A 20,312-nucleotide genomic window follows, 5' to 3' on the forward strand; every position below is an offset into this window, starting at 1 on the left:
CCCCAACCAACCAAAAAACAACAACAACAACTAGTGCTTGCCAAAGGACCCCAGTCTTGAGTACAGGCAACCCTTTTGTACCAAGAATAAATTATAAATATGGACATCACCTCTTAAAACTTGACTGAATGTCCAGTTGAGTAACATCTGTCCTAGGCTGAAGATGCACGAGGCTGTCTGTACTGCTTATCCAAGCCTGGGGAAGGATTGGAGAGGGGTGTAATTGGAGCTTTAAGGTATCATTTCCTTCCTTGAGCTGCAGCACTCATATTGGTACTTGAAGGCAAATGGTCAAGAACTGCTGAGATGTCATCAGTGCTTCAACGCTGTAATAGGGGGGCAGGATAGGAGTTGAGCCCTGCCTCTTAAAACGATCTTTAGTTTATTCCCTTTCCAGTTTCTACAACATCCAGAAATAGAACCAGTTTCAAGTGGAATCATCATACTCATGGTGGTTATGGGTATCTGCCAAGAGAATCATCCAAAGTTCTCCAGAGCATATTTCTGTCATTTCAGCTCTTTGCGGGAAGGAGGTGTTGCTCTATGCTACTAGAGTTCAGCATGCCAGAGTCTACTAGGCAGTATATGTGCTACCACAGAGCTAGGGTTATGGCACTGTTGTGAAAAACTGTGGCCAACAAATTAAATGGCAAGTTTCTCACTCCTTTTTTTGAAAGCCACCAAGAAGTTTGTAGAGAATGAAGACTCCCTTGTCTGGATTTTACCACGTACATGGATCCAGCGGGCTTCTAATGGTGTTCCTTTTCTTGATCATTTAAAAAAACAAACAGCTGAGACCCACCACAAGACCTAGTTGCTGAGTATCATAAATTCCATTTCTGCCTATGGGTTGCCCTTTCCTTGGCTGAGTCCCAGACTTCATACCTCATTTCCCCACTTGATAAATGTTTGTAAGGTTGATGGCACATTTCAGATCAGTATACAGATCAAGCCCTTGACCCAAAGAGTTCCCCCACTTCTGTCAAAAATTCAAGATTAGCAGATGCCAAAGCAGTGTTATGCCAGATTTTCTTTTATTGTTGACACTAACTTAACTTTTCACTATTTGTGGTATTGCTTTACATTTAGATCAGCTGGGACAACAATAAGTTGCCTTATGCTTTTGTTCTTCTTTGCTAGCCCTGTAGTGCGCCATTAAATATTCTCTTGTGGCATTTATTGGTTTGAAACTTGGTAAAAAACCTTAACTTTAAATAAAAGCAACCCCCCCCTAAGCTTTGGCCTGAAATTGGCTATGTTGTTTAAAGGAACACAATTCTGTTGAGCAGAATAGATTCCCAGGGTTGTCTTTAAGAGGCAGGGGGAAAACAGGGTTGTCTTTAAGAAGATGCTGTTACAGTAAATATCAGGTGAAGTCTTTCCTATAATCGCAGCTTTTGTGTGTCCAATCCATTTTCTACCTAGCCATAAAGATATTGGAGTAGGCAATTAACCATAGTCTTTATTAACTGAAATCCTTTACAAACTCTTAGGCTTTGCTGGCCAGCAGTCATCTTGAGATTTGTTTCTAAGAGGATCTGTTTAATGTTCTTGTACTAATAAGCATTTTTCACCAGTTTTCCAACATTTTCAACATGAGGCGTAAAACAGAAGTTAACAAAATGATACCACTTTCCCTTTCATCACCGTACTGGAGATTTGGAGTAAACTGCTCTTGGATGATTTGTGGTTAGTATCCAGTCAAAGCTAGGAGGCTGGCAGGAAGTTAAGTGGGTGTTTTGAAACCTGTAAAATGTTTAGGCCTCAAATGGCCCCAGTGCTTAGTGTCAGTTTTTTCCTGCAGCCTGCTTCCTGGGGTCCTAATTTTGCCTTCATCTAAAATGAGGGGCATGTCTATTTTTATAGGCAGCATAGATCAAATCAGCAGAGGAGCACTTCCCAGAATGAACAGGAGACAATAGTTTAACAAAGAATGTCATATGTAGGGTGACCATACGGTAGGGACAGTCCCGGATGTCATAGGCCATCCCTGCTGGTTGGTGAATATGAAAAGAAAAGTCCCAGGTTGGTGCCACCTTGCCCATATTGCCCAGCACAGCTCCTCCTGAGCAGCAGCTAGTGGTGGGCTGGCCTAGGTACCGCTTCACGGGGGCAAGGGGAGGGGTGCTGCTGTGAGCACAGGGTGTGTGGGGGGGTGCGGGAGAGTGTCCCAGATTTCATTTAAAATAATATGGTCACCCTACTCCTTTCCTATCTTTTGGGCACTCTGTCTGGAATACCAGTCATTGCTTATCATTGATAAGACTTACTTTTTCTTTCACTATTTTAACTGCAGTCTCAGCATCTAACTTAGCAGGGAGAGGAAGGGAGGGACATTTAATTCCATACAATGAAAGATAATAGGAGATGCTTCTTGAGGAAGGCAGAACAGAGTGCGCCCTTTTTCCTTTCCAGATTTTCCCAAAACTTCTTTGTTTCAGTAGAAAGAGAATTTCAGTTATGGACAAATGAAGATTACAAGGGAAACTATTTTTTAATGTGCTTTCGCTAGCTAGGCTGTTACAATAAAGAAAAAAGGTCCTTGCTAGATTGCTACTTAAAGTAGCATTGGAGTAACTTTGTGATCCACTACCCAAAGAAAGCATGTAATTCCACAGAGGAGTGTCTTATTACTCTATTTACCCAAATTTAAGATGACCCCTTCCCAGTAATTAGATTCTATACATGGGAAATTATAAAATTGTTATAAATTTCAAATATAGAGAGTCTAAGGACCGGCAGGTTGTCTTAAACTCCTCCCAGTCCCTGTCCCACTGCTCCTGGCTGGATAAAAAGCAGAGAGTGGGTGGCCTGATCTCTGCCCTTAGTCCTTTGTGTCCCTTACCACCTCCTCCCCCTGTGCATGTGCTCCCTGGTGCTTGCCCACCTAGTGCCCATCTCCCTGCTGCTTTTTCCTCCTGGTCAATTGCCCCAGTCTGTCCATTTCCCCTCCCCGCCGCATGTGCATACACTCACGCTGTGCTGCACTTACTGTATGCCCTGACTCTGGCCCAGAGCACAGAGCACGTGGTGACTCTAGCCGCAGCCTGCGGTAGGTGGCAGCTCCAACTCTGGAGCCACAGCAGCAGCCTGACCCAAGCTGGTACCTAGATTCAAGACAAGGCTTCCCCCCGCCCCCCATATTAAATGGTGGGGGGAAAGCCACTTGTCTTGGATTCCAGTAAATATGGTAGTTTGAATTCACTGAATTAACTTAAGAAATCACATGTAGAAAATAACTTCAGGGATGTCTTAACCAAAACAAATTGATTCTAGGCCTCAGACAAAAATGCTGATAATCAACCCAAATCTTCTTTCCCTGTTCAGAGCATCTGACAAAGCAGGCTGTACCCTCTGGAATTTGAACAATTCAGTTGGCAAGGTGCCACCCTGTCCTGCCTTCCTCTGTCCCAGTGAAGGACTTCTGGGAGCCATGGGGCGAGTTATATTCAGCATGGTACTTAGCTCAGGTGACCTTTTTTCTACTACAGTTTTGAATCACCTTAGGCCAGTGTTTCCTACACTGTGGGGCACACCCCTTGCAGGGGCAGGAAAGGTGTGCATAACTGAGGACAAAGCATCATGTGTGCAAATCATGTGAATGCCACAGTGTCAAATCTGGTGGCTGAAGTAGAGATGTGAAAGTGGCCAGTTTTACCATGTTGGGGCATAAACCCCCAGAGTTTAAGCAATGCCTCCACAGAATCCTAGGGTGATCTCAGAGCCCAGGCTGGTCTGAGCAAACTGCCCCACGTCCCTGAGAAGACAGAAGACGATACTGCAGCCAAGTGTCTTGTTCCATTCAGCATCTCATTAGAATCAAACCTTAAATCGGGAACGCACGCTGGCAGTAAGTAAATATTGCAGCGTTCAGTCTAGTAAGTCAGTAAGCTACAACAAATTGGCAGTTAGCCTTGCTTTAGACTGACACTGCTCAAATATTTGATTCATACTTTAGAACTGGCATAGCTCAGCTTGTTCAAGGCTATCTAGCACTGTCCCCGTGGGAGCAGCAGGAAAACTTGGTAGTACCTTGTGTGCCATAGAAGTGAGCCCTACTAGCTCTGAAGATCTTGGCAAGTAGAGGGGAGTACATGCAGCCAGCTGGTATGAATCCAGTACCTCAAAGCCCTGCATAGGAGGGAGTGCGGCTGACTCAGCTGCCCTTTATTATTTGGGGCGTTTAAACAATTTTTAAAAATCCCATTTCCCTTTGTCTTTGATAAAAAGCTTCTTTAGGTGGTTCGATCGACTGGAATTGCTTAGAAATAAAGATATGTGCTCTTGCCATTTTTTCCTTTTTTGATACATGGACAGCAAAATGATGTAGCTTCACATTATCTGAAGTAAATTGCATTGACATTTTTAGTAAGTAGTTTTATGCCACATCTAAAGTAATAACAGTAGACACTTAAAAGAAGATTTACTTGCACTACCACCATATAACAGCAGGTTCAGATTGCTTTGGAGAAGGCTTTGTCAGCACTTGTGGTTTTTTGTGGTGTTAAAGTGTCCTTCTAAGGGATCTTAATTCATGTTGTTTAAACTTTAAGATGGGAAGTATATTTAAGGGAGGTGTGGATCAATATTACTTATTATCTCTGGGCTGTGTGTAGTATGACTTGAAAGCAGTCACATATTTTCTATAGCGCATGCTGTATACATTTTTTCCTTGCTATTTTTATAAACACCTAGAAAATTCCTTCCTGCAATTGATTACTTCTATTTACATTCTCCTTTTCTGTCATTTATATACTTTTTTTTATTCTAGGGTTACTCGCATGTTATGCTGTTGATCTCCTTTTCACATAGCCATAGAAAGCAATTATTAAAAGCCTGCTTGCCTTGGAGGGAGCAGCTGAGCAGGATTTGTCCTGCACTTGCATGGGAACCCTTCAGAGAAAACCAGCATTTTGTAGGAGGTAGTATTTGTATATCTTCACAGATGACTAGCTTCTCAGTAGGTGAACCTGGTGCTATACAGTGCTGGGCTGCTGGGGCGGTCCTGTGTTTGCTGATATGTAACATGGAGTGCTGAAGTACACCCACTAACAGTTCCTGGTGTGCTGTTTGAAAGAGGAGGCTTCTTAATCTGCTGTTCTGGCCAAATTCAAATCTTGCTTAGCTTCCTAAGCCTTATCTTTAAAGCGTCAATAAAATACATTTATTGTCCTTCTTTTGTTTTAAAACCTTCCTGTGGGGCTGCCGGCACATAGGAAATACATTAATATCTAGGAGTGAAGTCATTATTACAAACACAGTATTGCAAAGCATTTGAAATCTGTATAAAGATAAGGAGATAGTTGCTTTATTTTGGCAGATGAGGCATGGGGTAAGATTAGGTGTGAACTATTTTGTTGGTAGATTGACTGTGAGTAAGTAAGTCAGAATTCATAGCTCAAAGTCACACTTGCTTCACTATTAAAAGACTACCCACACTTGCATGAAGAAGTAGCTATTTATTTGCAATACCTGGATGAGAAATTTCATGTTTAAACATTTTGATTAAATATTTAAAGTTTATGTAGTAGAGTTTTCTTGGTGACTAGGGCATTCAAGGAGGAAGTGAAAGTGTTTAAAAATTAAATGACCTAAGAGAAGAGATGAGACTTTGAATTACAATTATATACAAATTTGAAAATCAAATGTCTGAAAATCATTTCCTCCTTTTTACTTGCCTGCTAAGACCTGAGTTCAGGATTCTGTTTGCCCTACAGCAGCCAGAGATGTTGCAACCAGCTGAAACGGGGCTCCCTGGGGTGCTGCACAGGGCTGTGGTATCATCAGCTCTTGCAGGGGAGACTAGGACGCCTGAACTTGGGTCGTGGCAGGGTAAGTGAAGCGGGGTAAACTCTTGTTATCTGAACCCAAGTCGTCAGCAGTTTCTGATGCTGTCCCCTCTTCCACCCCTCCCCTATTCATTTGGATAATTGGGGTTTACCTGTCTAATTTTAAATTATTTGTGTATTTATAAAATCTCTGCACAGTTAGTTTTGGGATCTAGGAGGTGTGAATTCCCAGCACTGCTGCGTGACCTTGGGCAAGTTGCCTGGAATGCCAAAAATGCCCACTCAAGTGTAAGGCCTATTTCTAAAATGTGTGTTCTTGTTGGCTTCCTCTAACTTGCATTTTTCCTATTTGTGTTTTCAGAGCAGTTAGCAAAACAGGCACAGCATTTTTTGCTGTGCAGACTACAGCCCTGGCTGCAGTCTGCTTTGACCAGCAGGTTGCCATGCCTGCGGAGAGCTCCGTGGTCACAGTGCTACTATGCATGTATGAAGCTCTTCTGTGTGGGCATTTTGCAAGCTCTAAATCTAAAGCTTTTGACAAAGTCTTTTAATTGTGAATGTAACAATGGTGAGTGGCCAATCCTGTAGGGACCCTGCACACAGAGTTCATAGTTTCAGAGCATGGGATTTCAGCATGACCAATACTGATAGGATTGCATCCTCAAGTGTTATCTTTTATTCAGTATTATCCAGGAAGCTCCTTAACACAAGTCTATCTAGAAACTTATACTTTACCAGTAGGACCGGGCATATGTAGTCCTTTTTCTTACTCAAACACATCAGTACTGCCCACAGTGAAGAGTGAAATCGGTCAGCCTTCCTGATAAACCCCTTCCCTGGCATCCATTCATATTTTGCCTTCTTTTGGCATTTTCTGGGGAAGGAACACAAGCAGCTTCCAAACACAAAGTGGAGTAATATTTCAGTGTCAAACGTGGATGTACCGAGGTATCGAGAAATTCCTTAAGTCAAATAGAGCTATGAGTAAAACGCTGATGTCTAAGCCCTCTTCTACCTTGTAGACCGACAAACTGAGGAGTAGGATCCTTGGGCTGGGACCCTGACCTGAAGCCTTCAGGAATTGGCCACTGGTGGCCAGCAAAGGTTTGGATGGCGGGGTGAAGGAAGGGAGGGGAAGAGAGAGAGAGAGAGGTATTGCTTCAAGGTAACCGTGTCCCCACTTCGTTGGCAGTGAAAGGTCCTACTCTGATGTGAATTGCTTTTGATAAACAGACACCTTAGGTGGGTGTAGTTTTTTCCTGAACAGTCTCTGTCTCCTCCTAGGTATGGCTTTGTTGAGTTTGATGATCTGCGTGATGCAGATGATGCCGTTTATGAGCTAAACGGCAAAGACCTTTGTGGAGAGCGAGTAATTGTTGAACATGCCAGGGGCCCACGTCGTGACAGCAGTTATGGTTCTGGACGCAGTAAGCACTAAAATGCATTTGTATCTCCGTGACTTTTTTTTTTATAAAATATTTATTTTAAAAAAAAGTAATTTTTTAAAAGATAATGATATGAAGTTTGACTGTGTTGCTTTTGTAATTGTAAATGTAAATATTGATCTGAATATGTATCTATTTGTTAATTGTATATAAAATATTTTAATTTAATTAACTGATAATGAATGCAATTTCTTGTACCATTTCTTGTTGTTGTTATTTTTATTTAAATATTTGAATGGTTTATTTGTAATGTGATTGTTTAACATAGACTTAACAAAGACCTCAATGTTTTAATTAAAAGAGTCCTTTGAGGCTAAGATGACTGCCTGTTCCATTTGCTGACCTTGGGTTACCTTTCCATGAGTGGCTCTTTGACCTTTGTGGCCCTTGGCTGACCAAAAAAGGAAGCCATGTGACGACCGCAACCTTTTCCCATTAGACCTGGGTGGTGAGGATCCCAAGGGTTAGAGACAGATGAGATTAAACTGAAATAGGTGCCTGAAAATCTTTATTCATGTCAGATATTCAGAAAACCTTTAATCAATGTAAGTAACATTAGTAAACTGGCTTTAGTGATTTGGTTTCTTGTTTCAAAATTTATTTAAACAAATTTTTAATAACTTAAATTTAATTGCATGTTAATTTTTAATTGTAACTATATGATTATACATCTTGTAATTATGTGCAAGTATTGTAGTTATATTATTTTAATGTTTTATCTCTGTAATGTTATATTTTAAACAAGGAGAATGTAGTTTAGACTAGTGGGTGGGGTGAAGATTAAATGTATTTGCTGGTATATTGGGCAGAGGAGTTTTTGTCTGGGGTGTAAACTAAGCCACTCCATTTCCCTAGCTGAAGTATTGCTGTCTGCTTGTCACCTCCTAAAGGTGGATATGGTTATAGAAGAAGTGGAAGAGATAAGTACGGTCCTCCTACCCGTACAGAGTACAGATTGATTGTGGAAAATCTGTCAAGCCGTTGCAGTTGGCAAGATCTGAAGGTATGGGACCCTTTTCTTCATCTTGGCTGAGCAAATGGCTTAGTTCTACTGGGGTTAATGAAAACTTGTTCAGGCTGTTACCCTGACACTAACCCAGCCTTGCGTTGTGAAGGACCGCTCCATGATGAGTCTCTTAAACCACCTGTGCTGTAAATATTTGACTACTTCAGATATTCTGTTCTCATTTTAACATGTATAATATATGCCCATTGGAGAACAACACTTACGAAGTAGTCCATTCTTCTTCAAAACCTGTATTTTGTACAGGATCCTGAGTTGTCATGCACTCAGTGGAAATACCCACAACATCTAAATCTGTATACTTGCATGCTGTTAGTGGACCAGTTGGAGAACATTCATTTTATCATTTAATAAAGGTCAATTAAGATGCCTTAAGATACATTTAGAAAAGAAGTTTCGTCTCTAAACCTCTGCAGAGTCAACTCTGACTGAGGAAAGATGCATCTGTGAGTTATGTTCCTATGACTTCAGTTTTTCCTCTTCTACACTGGAGGTGCTAGAGCTATCTTAGCCAAAAAAACTGTACTCTTACTCCTTAAACAACTTGGCCATTTTTGAAGAAACTCTGAGATGAATTCTCTTGCACACTAAGAAAAGTCATACAAAGTAACAGTCGAAAAGAAAATGCGGGGGGAACGGAGAGAGCCTCTCCACCTTGGGGAAATGACTCTTATGGGAATGCTCCTCAGTATAGGCCATGGTACAGATGGCTGTGATTAGCATGTGCCAAATGTCTTCTCTCTTTGTCTTTTCTCCCTTGCCCTCATATAAGTCATATAAGTGCTCTTTATAAAGTTTCTTTGTAAGCTGCCAATCACCAGTCATCCCAGTTACATGAGAAACATGGGGGAGAGTATGTCTTTAATACAGCTTTAAGCATGGTTATAAAATATTTACTTTTTCATGTTGCACCTTAAGAATAACTGTTGGGAGCTTCACCAGTGTATGAGAAGCAATGACTGAGGAGTCTTCACGTAGAACTGACTCAGAAATGTAGGTTGAGCTTTGGCTCTTTCATGGACACCCTGTAAGCCTTGAGGCAAAGGGGTTGAGCAAATTACTTGACCCCTTTGCCTCAATTTCCTTGTTTTTTGAAATTAGGATAATTCTTGGAATGAGACAGTAAAGTTTAGATGTAAACTTCATCCCGAAACTGCCCCCTGTTCCACACAAGCCTTTTTTTTCTCTTACAAGCCTGTCCAGAACAGATTGTGTAGGTCTAGTTCAAATGGATACTAACAAACCTCTAAGCATTTTTATTGTTTTAATTTGTAGACATTTCAGATAGCTGGTATCAAATGCTTTAAATGGAGCATGCACTAGTCAGTGCTGTGCTGGATTCAGTGGGGTTCTTTTTTGAGTTGCTTTTCATAGGAATGAACAGTAAACCTCTCATTTGTACATGCAGCCCCTACTGCAACCTAAGTTAGTACTGCATGAAAGTTTCCCGTCGGCCAGCTTGCTTTGGGCAGAGTAATATCTCTTCCTGATAACGAGCTGCGTGGGTCACAAAACAAAATATTGTGTTGAGCAGCTGAAGCTGAGAGGCCAGGGGGTGAATGAGCTGAGAGACTGAGTTTACTACAGGTGAGCAGGTGCTGTCACTGCCTGTATGCTCCTTGTTTTGTTACAGACCCCTAAGCCAGTCACCTTTCACTTGTTCTAATGCTAAAATTACATAGCGATTGTTAGCTTGCTCAGGAACTTCAATATGAGCCTGCCAGTCAGTACTCTACGGGTAAAATTTCCAGTGTGACTTGAACCTTTAATTAAAACTAAGATGGTGTGGATGTGAATTATTCTTATTTTTTTTTCCTCTTACTTCAAATGAACAAATGTTTCGGCACTTAAGAGTGGACAAGCAGAATAAACAATCAGCTTAAATCTGTGAATTCTTAGGCATTGTTTTTTTCTTTCCTCTGTCCTGTCCTAGGATTATATGCGTCAGGCAGGTGAAGTGACATATGCAGACGCACATAAAGGCAGAAAAAATGAAGGTGTGATTGAGTTCAAATCCTATTCTGATATGAAAAGAGCCCTTGAAAAGCTGGATGGGACAGAAGTAAATGGCAGAAAGATTAGGTTAGTAGAAGACAGACCTGGGTCAAGACGGCGCCGCTCCTATTCCAGAAGTCGAAGCCATTCGAGGTACGTTTGTTCATAATACATCTGAGGCTCTGTGTTCTAATTTAATTGCAGTCAGATGTGGGAATATGTCTAATTCTAGCCCACCTATTCTGAGAGGCCCACAGTACACAGATTTTACTGGTCATCAGTCCCATAGCATCTCTTGTTGAAGAAAGGGAGGCATCTTGTCCTGGCTAAGATGTCTTGGGTAACAGTATTTACTCCATCCAGAATTTCTCCATGTTCGTTTGAAGAGTCATTTTTAATTCCCATTCCTAAAGACATGCTTCTCAGAATGAGAGTCTGTTCATCCTCAGAGATGTAACATTTCCTACAGGTGGGAATGAATGTATTTATGTATTTAGTGTTATGAAGATGGGCACTTTAGAAATGTCAACAACTTTTATTCTGTAAAGCATTCTGCTGCCTTTCTGAAATATTGAGTATAAATGGCTGAAAACATTGCAACCATTGTTTCTTTAAGGCTGGGGCTTCTTACTCACCCCAAATCAAAGAGGCTTCTCCTTTTGTGGTTTTGTAGTGACCCAATGTTAACCCATTTCCTTTTGTTTCAGGTCTCGCTCTCGAAGCAGACGCTCTCGTAAGAGCAGGAGCAGTAGCAAAAGCAGTCGCTCCAAGAGTAGATCAAGATCCAGGTACATTATCACCTTTGTTGTGGGTGAAAGTGGGGCACTTGTTTAAATATAAGAGGCACTGACCTAGCTCTGCAGCATTGGAGCTCCTTTCTCATACTTTATTTTTTGTATGCATACTACAGTTCAAGGCAAACCAGCCTTAAACCACATAGAAAAGACTAATGTGTGGCCATCCGTTTGTGCTTTTACAGGTCTGTGTCCCGTTCCAGAAGCAAGAGCCGTAGTCGAAGCAAGAGCCGTAGCAGAGGTCAAAAGGACAAAAGCAGGAGTCCAAGCAAAGATGATAAAAGTAGGAGCCGCAGCCGGAGTGCAGAGAAAACCCGGAATAAAAGTAAAGACAAAGCAGAGAGTGCTGTTCACAACAACGATGAAAAAGCAAAGAGCAGGAGCCCCAGCAAGGAAAAGAGTAAGAGCAAAAGTAGGAGCAGGAGTGGGAGCAAAGAGAGAACAGAGGAAGAGGAGAGGACAAGCATGAGGAAGAGTAGGAGTAAGGAGAAGAGTAGGAGTAAAGAGAGGGAGAAGAGCATCAGTAAGGCTAGAAGCAGGAGCAAAAGCAAGAGCAGAGATGAGAGCAGGAGCAGGAGTCGTAGCAGGAGTAAGGACAAGAGGAAGGGAAGGAAGAGGAGCAGAGACGACAGCAGGAGTAGAAGCAGGAGCCACAGCAAAAGCGAGAGGAGCAAAAGGCACAGCAAGCGAGACAGCAAATCTAGTAGCAAGAAGAAAAAGAAGGAAGACCATGAGCGGTCCAGGTCTAGATCCAGATCGGAGTCCAAGGACAAGGAGCATCTAAAACCAGAATCTGACAAAAAGGAGGTAAAAAGCGAGAGTGAGGACATACACGCAAGTCGTGAATCTCGGTCCAGGTCTCGGTCAAATTCTAAGTCTAAACTAAATGTCAAATCAGAATCTCGCTCCAGATCAAAATCTATTTCCAAAACCAGGTCCCGGTCCAAGTCTAGATCTAGGTCTCCCTCTAGATCACCCTCCCGATCTAGATCAAGATCTCGCTCAAGGTCCTAAGTTTGCTGCAACCACACCTGGAACTATATGAGACATCTTTTGTACATGTTTGGTAGTTGTAGCACAAGTGATTGAAGTAGAACACATGTCAATGCTGTACATTTTTAACTATCCTAATGGTGTGTCTATAATTGTTTGATACAGTGCTCCCTCTCTGTAATGCTTTCTGGTGCAAGGCTAAGCAGCTCATTTGCTATCCTGTAGAAAGATTCCCCCTTTATAACACCATTCTTCCTAGACCACCAAAATTGCCTTGTTTTCCAAGAACAGCCTTACAGAGAAGCTGCACTGTACTTCGATTGGTTGATGAGGTTGGAATGGTGACTGATAGGTAGGTATGGTGACTTCAGCAATCTTTGCCCTTGATTTGGTGCCCTTTGATGTTTGCCATTTAGTGAAAGTGCTAAGTCTTAAGTTTCATACTACTTTTTGTTTCATATTTTTGGACTTACAGAGTTGTGAATAGCACAGTCAGGAAAATAGATACCTTCAGTAATCCATGGGGGTGGGGGAAAGTAGAGTTCCATATTCTGGTATTGTGACAATATCCTTGTTTTATATTAAATTTTTTTTATTTTATTTTTTCCCCCCGTCTTGCAAAGTAAAAGTGATCCCTGTTTCCATGAAATTTGAATAAAGACTATTTTTGCTTGACAACATTTGATGATGGTTTATATGCAGTCATGCTGTGTTTAGTTATTTCTTCTACTGATTGTATATTTCTTTGAACTAAGAGGCAGTTGAGGCTGTTGAAATGTTAAACTGTAGGGTTGGGGGCCTCGCCTCCTGGATGTTCTACTTGAGTGTGCCATCTGGGGAATAGTTAGGGCTTGTTGCTATCCTCTATCTCAGATGTTCTGCCCTCACCCACCAGGTCTTGATGATGCTACAAATCTAGTTGGGAGTTGGAGTTAGAAAGGTCAACAATCGCTCTGAGCCCTTCCCGGGAACTGTTGTGGGGCTCCTCCTCCCTTTACGCTCCATCCTTTCCATACCATGCAAGATGGTAAGTGACTTTGACCTAGGTTTTTCACTGAACTGTCGCAATTCCAACAGCTCTTCGCTAGCCAGAAAAAGGACAATGGTTATATCCCAAAAGAATTCAAGTTTATTCAGGTGCCACTAGGCTACCAGCTTAGATTAATTTGCACACAGCAAGATTGATCCACTCTCTCACTATATCAGCTCATTAACGAGTTCCTTAATTTGCAACACAAACTGACTTATCCATGATTTCTAGTGCCCACATCCTAGATCAGTTTTTATGGAGTCAAAGACAAGTCTCTTAATCAATAACACAGGTCAGGTTACCTCGGCTCATTGGGCACTCTCTCTCCAAACCATTCCCTATAGAGCTCATCAGGTAATCGCCTAATAATACTTCCTGGGGTCAAATCAGTCATTTATTTTGAATAAATATAACAAGTACCCTAGCTGTAATCCACTTAAATTAAATCAGTCTCTGTTCAACAGACATTTGGTCCCACACCCAGTTTCCACACCAGAATCACAGGCCTTCCATCTAGGGCTCTCTGCTCCCTGCCCTGGCACAGTAGAGGGAGGCTATCCAAATGAAAACAACACCCAGTAACACAAAAGGAAGGAGATGCTGCCCTCTGATTGTCCCCACCCAGGTTAGGGCTCTTACTTCACTCCCCAATCGTGCCAGCCTCTCTTACTGTGGTCTGGCCCACCACGGTCTTCACTGCATCTGTCTTCTGCTTGCTGGGTCCTTGCTATTCCCCAGCATTCCTTCGTCAGGTTCCTGACTGTGGTCCTTCAGCCACCTCTAATTAACAGGCTCCTTTTCTCCACCTACTGGAAGACTTGGGATCCCATCAGCTGCTGAAGCCTGGCATGTCCCATCACCGGCTTGTTGGCATCCCTCCCCTGCCATCCTGCTCTGGGATCAGAAATGCCTTTCTGTGGGTTCCCTCTGCCAATCCAGAGGGAGCAGCGGGTCTGAAAGCAGGGTGGTGTCTCCCATCACTCTGGTCAGGACTCCCCTCACACCTGCGGTGAGTATTCTCCCTTCCAGTGACCCTGGCCCTCACCCAGCTCTTCCTCCACTCTCTCACAGAGGCCCAAAATACAGGTTTTATGTTCAGAAAATTTAAAATCATTAGGAGTGGCTTTCTGAGGATAACTTTAAAATAACGTGTTTACATAGAAACCTTTATCTCACTGCTTGTAATTGCAACATTGTGCTAGGACAAAGAGTTAGAATACAACTGACCAGAAATAAGTGAAACCAGCCATCCTGGTTTTTATTGATCAGACTGAGAGAAATGCAGTATCAGTTTTCATAGTATGAAGGGGTGAAATCACTTTTCCTCAAAGAGAAACAGTCTATCTAGAAAATGTTAAGACAATATGTTAATGCTGTATTTTTCTTGCCTATAACACACCCCAAATATCATATGCACTTTATTTTTGAAAGGCATTATAAATAAAATAAAATTTTCCAGAGTTACAGTGAGAGAGAGCAGGGATGGGGCCTAATCTTCAACTGACTCCCTTTCCTGCTTAGCTGCTGCTGAAAACTGGTCTCTGTGGATGGATCTCTGATCTTGAAAAGAGTTCAAGAGCTGTGAAATAGGGGACAAGACCAAAAACCCTAGCAGATGGTAAACTTCCCCTAAGAAAGGTTGGCTTCATTAGTAGACAGTCAAGACCATTGGAAAGGAGAGATGATCTTTAACACCTGTGAAAAACAATGGGCCATTGACTCCCTCAGCTGCCTGAAGAGTAATACCAGAGCTGCTGCACTGCAAAGCAGGGATCAAAGCAAGGTGCTTGTCTTGGGCAAAAAAAATCAGCTGCCCGATTAATACATGCATGTACCTCAATTATGGAGGTCAATTTTTGTGCGGAAAAGGTGCCTGCAAAAAAACATGGTATAGTCTGACTCAGACTGGGTAGGAATACACACTTCTGTGTTTGCTTTACCTTGTACTGTCAGTTCCACTGCTTCCACTGTAAACCCCATCTACCTGGATGATAGGGGTCCTTCCCACAGCAGCAGAGCAGAGGAAAACACTAGATAAAATAGAAAAGTAGCATGGAAACCAAAATCAGCACAGGCACTCGAAGTAGGTTCAGATACTGCACCTGCTTGGAACACAGACCAGATTCCACAGTCCCTTAAGTTGTTTTAGGAAGTTATATGTGAATGTATACAGTGCAGATGTACCAGCACTCATCTGGATCCTGCCACATAGGAAGTATGACATGAGCACTCTGTCTGTGGGAAGCATATCAGTTCCTTGGCACCTATGTATATATACCTTGGCAGTGTATTTCCAGCTTCATACCCCCATGAGTAGTGTTGATCGGGGGTGGGGGGAAATCCATTTTCAAAAGTATGGTAATGTGGAAAGGAAGCCTCCAAGTTGTGTAATGTTAAGTTCATCTTAATCATGGCAGACTTCTGTTTAGACAGTGTGAATCGGCTGAGGCCAATAGTAGAGGCTGGCCAGTGGTTATACGGGAGGATACTCGTGCCTTTACCTCAAAACTTGCAGTACTTTTTATAAGGAGCACCTGGAACAGATGAGAGAGAACTGAGTGTATTTTCCTGCAGGGAGGAGAGGGGCATCTTAAGATAGATAATGGCAAGTGCTAATGAAGCGGGAGTGTATCTGTGTAGGGAGAGGAGGTACATTAGGATGAGATGCAGACCACATCTGGCAATCCTGTGACCCCCATGTTACCTAGGGTTGGGTTCCTTAGTATAATTCTTTTTTTTTGTTGTTGTTTAATTGCCCTCTGAACCCAAGTTGTAAAGAAGCTGGCTAAATAGTATAATGTCTGCAGATCAGTGCCCACTTGCATATCCCCATGCTAAATGGAAAGCAGTTGATTAGTTAAAAAATGACCTTAGCTGAAGTACAATTTCAGCCTCTTTCCTGAGTAGCAAATACAAATTGGTCAGCCCTCACAAGTGGTAACATATTCAAACACAAGGGTGTTTTTAAAAAACTTATCAGTACATTGGATATATGGTTGAAACAGATGGGACTTTAGTATTTTGGAATTATATATGCTGTATTACACACTACTTCACACACAGGTTGAAGAGTTGAATTGATTTTTTGTTGCAGTGATGCTGAAGGAAAAAGGCAGACGCGTTGAGCAGCATATGGGGAATTATCCCAAATTGCAATGAAAACTCTTAGGTAGAATATGAAGTTGTCCTAAGAGGTTTGCTATATATCAGACTATTTTGGCCTTGGGGAAACATGAGTTCTGTGAGAATTTATGATGCTGAAAAGGTTGAAATCTTTTAACCCAGAATCCTGCCCGGCAACTAGTTTCCCAGACCTGTGGAGCCCCCTCTGTTGTTCAAAGCATCTGTCCCAGATCCAGGATATTTTACAGAAGAAAAAAATCCACAGAAACCAAAGACATGTCCTGCCTTGCCTACCGACTCCCTCCAACATCTCGCAATGCATCCATATAATTTCATCCTGCCCAAATTTGCAGTATTCGGTACAACCCCTCTCCAGTTCTCTGTCCCACTCGTAAGTCCTAGAGCTGCCATAGCCTCACAGAAGAGTTCTTAAGATACGCTTAGTGCTTCCTTCTACCGGGGGGAGCTGAGACCTAGGGTGCAGATGCACGTAAAAATTGAACAGTTCCCGAATGTCACTGGGAACCTGTTCACAATGGTGTGTGCAATGCTGCTGTTCTGACACCACACAGTGGGAGTGAGCACCGGGGCGAGTGGGCCTCATTGTAGCTAAGGGTGGGAGGGAGGGAGTGCTTGCACTCATGCTTTGGGGAGCCTGGGGCTGGCCTGGGGGGTGGCCTGGGGCTGGGGCTTTTTCGCTTTCCTGCTGTCCCTTCTCTCCTAAACACAAATTCAGTAAACTTTGATAGCCTGAAGTTCACTGAAGTCTGCTTTGTGTTTTGCTGATTGGATTGCCTGGGAAGGGGTAGTTCTTGGACCCATGCTTCCAAATTTCCAGGGGGGAGGAGGGATATGATGGGGCCACTGTCCGATAAGGATTGAGGACGCAGCTGGTTGTTAGATGGCTTTTACAGAACAAGCTGTGCGAGGGAGCTCAATTTAACAAATGCTAGCAAAAGGCGGTGAAAGGTGGATGGGTGGGTGGGGAACGTGAGTTCTGACTGCACGCCAGAGGTGCCACTTGCAAACGTGGGCTGCAAAGGGAGGAGGGAGCAGAGAGAAATGCTGAAGCGTGGGGTACCTGGAGGACTGACCAACCTGTGTCACAAAATACCCCGTTTCCAAAGGTAACACCGAACCAGTTCACAATGCACCAGTTCAAAATAGTACTTGGCTTTCCTGGTGTGGTTTTGAACTGTTCCAGGCAGCATTAAACTTGTATGTCTGGCTGCTTCACGTTTAAACTGATTTAAACTAGTTTAAGTGGTGAAGGTGTCCATGTCCATGGAGAAATAAGTGACCTGAAGTTTCACAAAGAATTAATGACTGAGACAAATGCCAAGCTTCCTGACTGCTACATCAGCTCCTTATCTGTGGTGGCTATGCTGTCTCTTCAGGCACTGTCGTACACACACTGATTACCTGGTTGTGCTCACGTGATTTATTTGGTACTATTTTACCTGATATCTGTTCCAATGGATGAAATTAAAATGGTGATACAGAATGGCAGCTTGGTACAGTAGGATTGCATTGTTATTTAGGCTTAGAGTTATCTTGGCCTAGTTTTATTGGACCATTTCTCTCCCATCAAAGATAGGGAGAGGAGAGGAGGGGAGAGGGGTCACAGATCAGAGGAGTTAAGGATACCAGCTCTGTCGTGTTGCCCAAATTGCAGCTTACCTAAATTCCCTTGGCTGTCAGACATGGCCCATGCAGTTTCAGCTATGCACAGTGTCTGCCGCTTCTCTCCTGAGCTGTTCTCCGGCATTGCTGTGGCCTATAACACTATGCACTTGAGTAAGGTGGTGCAGAATTCGTTCCCAAATCACCTACGCCATAAATTCCCAGGACTTCTGGACACTGTGGATACTAGAACTGAGGTCTACCGCTGACAATGTCACCTGTCAACTCTGGGGACAGGGACCAAAAGCATCCCTGCTGCTGCCGCCAATCGTGATGTTCTGTAAGTATTATCCTAACTTTCTTTACCTTCAACATTCCTCAGTTTTCCCACGTGACTTCTGAATCAGTGGACAGCCTAGGAATCAAACCTGGACTCCTCAGTGCCCAGTGGAACTAGAACTGCTGCTTTCAGTTGTGAAATTCAGCTTGACCCATATTCATTTTTTTTCCCTGGCATTTAAAAAGTCAGTGTAGTCCTCAGTGACTGGTGTCACTACCATGAAGATCACAGCCTTTAGAACTAGAAACTGTCTAAGAGCAGCAGGGAACATCCTGTATAGTTTAGGCATTTAAAATCTCTATCTTCTGAAAGATAAAAGATGAAGTGATGACATATGGACGAGAATAATTTTCATCCTCTAAAATATATCTGTAGAGTTTAAGAGAGGTCATAGCTAGGTGACTTGCTCAGACTTAATCAAATGCCATATTACCACAGCATCATGAAAAACCTCTGGGGAAGTGATATTTAATTTCCTTAGAAGTAGAAAGGAAAAGAGTTTTTCAACTATGTGCCCGGTGCTTGAATCTCTCTGCCTTTTATAATTACCAAATCCCTCCTGTTTCATAATCTCTTTACAGAAACAAATAAGCCTGGGACTGACAGTTCACTAATAGGTGGTGTTAGTTTTTAAAACTATATTTAATAGAATGTTACAAATGAAAGTTTAGGACAAGATTTTTAAAAGTGACAATGAAGTTTAGGTCCTGAAGGCCAGATGCTGTAAAGACATTTGCTGCCTTAGAGGACGGGTGCTTGGCACTTTTTGAAAATACATCTTTTGTAAAATGTCTCACGGTGTGCATCATAAAAACTAGAGGCAGACTTGCTCGTCACTTCAAAATCGCAGCTGTGATTTGAATTTTCACAGTATCCATTAATGAATCTTCCGTATGGTGTTAACCAAAAATCCCATTAGGGTTGCATTAGTGCGAGCCCCATTAGGCAGTCCGGTTTGTATGAAGCCTGCAACCCCTTTAGGCTACGTTACTGTCTACAAGTAATAAGATACAAATGTCAGACTGGACATGTGTTGGGGTTTTATGAAGCAGAGTCTGTTATGAAGCAGGAGGGATTTCATGGATCCTCCATTTTGGTTCTCAATGGGTGCGTCTATACATGCGCTTTAATGCACAGTAGCCTATTCTACTGCGCAACCAGGGGCTTGTGACAATCCCAGGAAGTGCCTCAGTGCAACTTTGAACACCTACAACACCATTAAAAGTCTTCTTTGCCCTTGATCCAACAGGCTCATGGTCAATCCCCCTGAAGTCTATGCCTCTGCCCAAATCTTGGATAAGTTCAGAAAGCAGAAGAAAGTATATACATACACAATGCAGCTGTAGGTTATAGCCATGTTGGTCTAAGGACATAGGCAGACCAGGTTCCTTGGGTAAATGTGATATCTTTCATTAGACCACCTAAATAGTTGGAAAAATGGTTCTTTGCAAGTTTTGGGGGCACAAACACCCTTCTTCAGGCATAGGGAGAGTCTGAGAGAGACTTTCTGTCAAGGGCTATAGGCTGTACAGGAGGGACAGGATAGGAAGGAAAGGCGGGGGTGTGGCGCTCTGCATTAAGGAGGAATACCCATCCTCGTCAATTAGCAAAGAATCAGAGGAGGGGCACTCTGAAGTGCTCTGGGTTAGAATACAAGGCAGTCAAGGGGAAAGAGACTTAACACTGGGGGTCTACTACAGACCTCCCAACCAAGGGGAAGAGCTCGACCAGGAATTCTTAGGTCAGCTCACAGAGGTAGTAAAGTCAAAGGATGTAGTCGTCATGGGGGACCTGAACTTTCCAGACATCTGGGAAGAGCAGCCAGCCAGATCTGACCGCTCACGTAGGTTCCTTGCCAGAGTGCAGGACCTCCATCTAACCCAGGGGAGACGCCTTCTTGGACCTGGTGCTGGCCACGGGTGACGACCTGGTGAGGGGGCTGTGGGTGCTTGACCACCTGGGTGACAGCGATCATCGCCTGCTGGGATTCACTACCCAGCGCAAGGTGGCAAAGGCCTGCAGCAAGGCAGCAGCCCTAGATTTCAGGAGGGCAGACTTCAATGAGCTAAGGAGAATAGTCGGGGAAGCACTGGGGTCCCGGAGGGGAGGGGAGCCAGGTGTCCAAGGAGAGTGGTCACTCCTTAAGGAGACGATCC

At 43.0% G+C, this 20,312-nt stretch overlaps 1 protein-coding gene across 3 annotated transcripts in view; it reads left to right on the forward strand.

Moving 5' to 3' along the window:
- SRSF4 (serine and arginine rich splicing factor 4) overlaps positions 1 to 12,720 on the forward strand; it is a 21,597-nt gene extending 8,877 nt beyond the window's left edge. Inside the window, exons 2-8 of one of the 3 annotated variants that reach the window (XM_019547659.1) lie at positions 5,718 to 5,832; positions 7,074 to 7,216; positions 7,536 to 7,779; positions 8,125 to 8,237; positions 10,192 to 10,406; positions 10,961 to 11,041; positions 11,233 to 12,720. In XM_019547659.1, coding sequence (XP_019403204.1) covers positions 7,749 to 7,779; positions 8,125 to 8,237; positions 10,192 to 10,406; positions 10,961 to 11,041; positions 11,233 to 12,061 — 1,269 coding nt within the window. In that variant the 5' untranslated portion in view covers positions 5,718 to 5,832; positions 7,074 to 7,216; positions 7,536 to 7,748 and the 3' untranslated portion in view covers positions 12,062 to 12,720. The other 2 variants (XM_019547660.1, XM_019547658.1) reach the window with 2 other exon arrangements.
- The last annotated feature ends 7,592 nt before the right edge of the window (positions 12,721 to 20,312 follow it).

This window comes from Crocodylus porosus, unplaced genomic scaffold, assembly GCF_001723895.1.
Source record: "Crocodylus porosus isolate Cpor-Errol unplaced genomic scaffold, CroPor_comp1, whole genome shotgun sequence".
Taxonomy (NCBI): Eukaryota; Metazoa; Chordata; order Crocodylia; family Crocodylidae; genus Crocodylus; species Crocodylus porosus.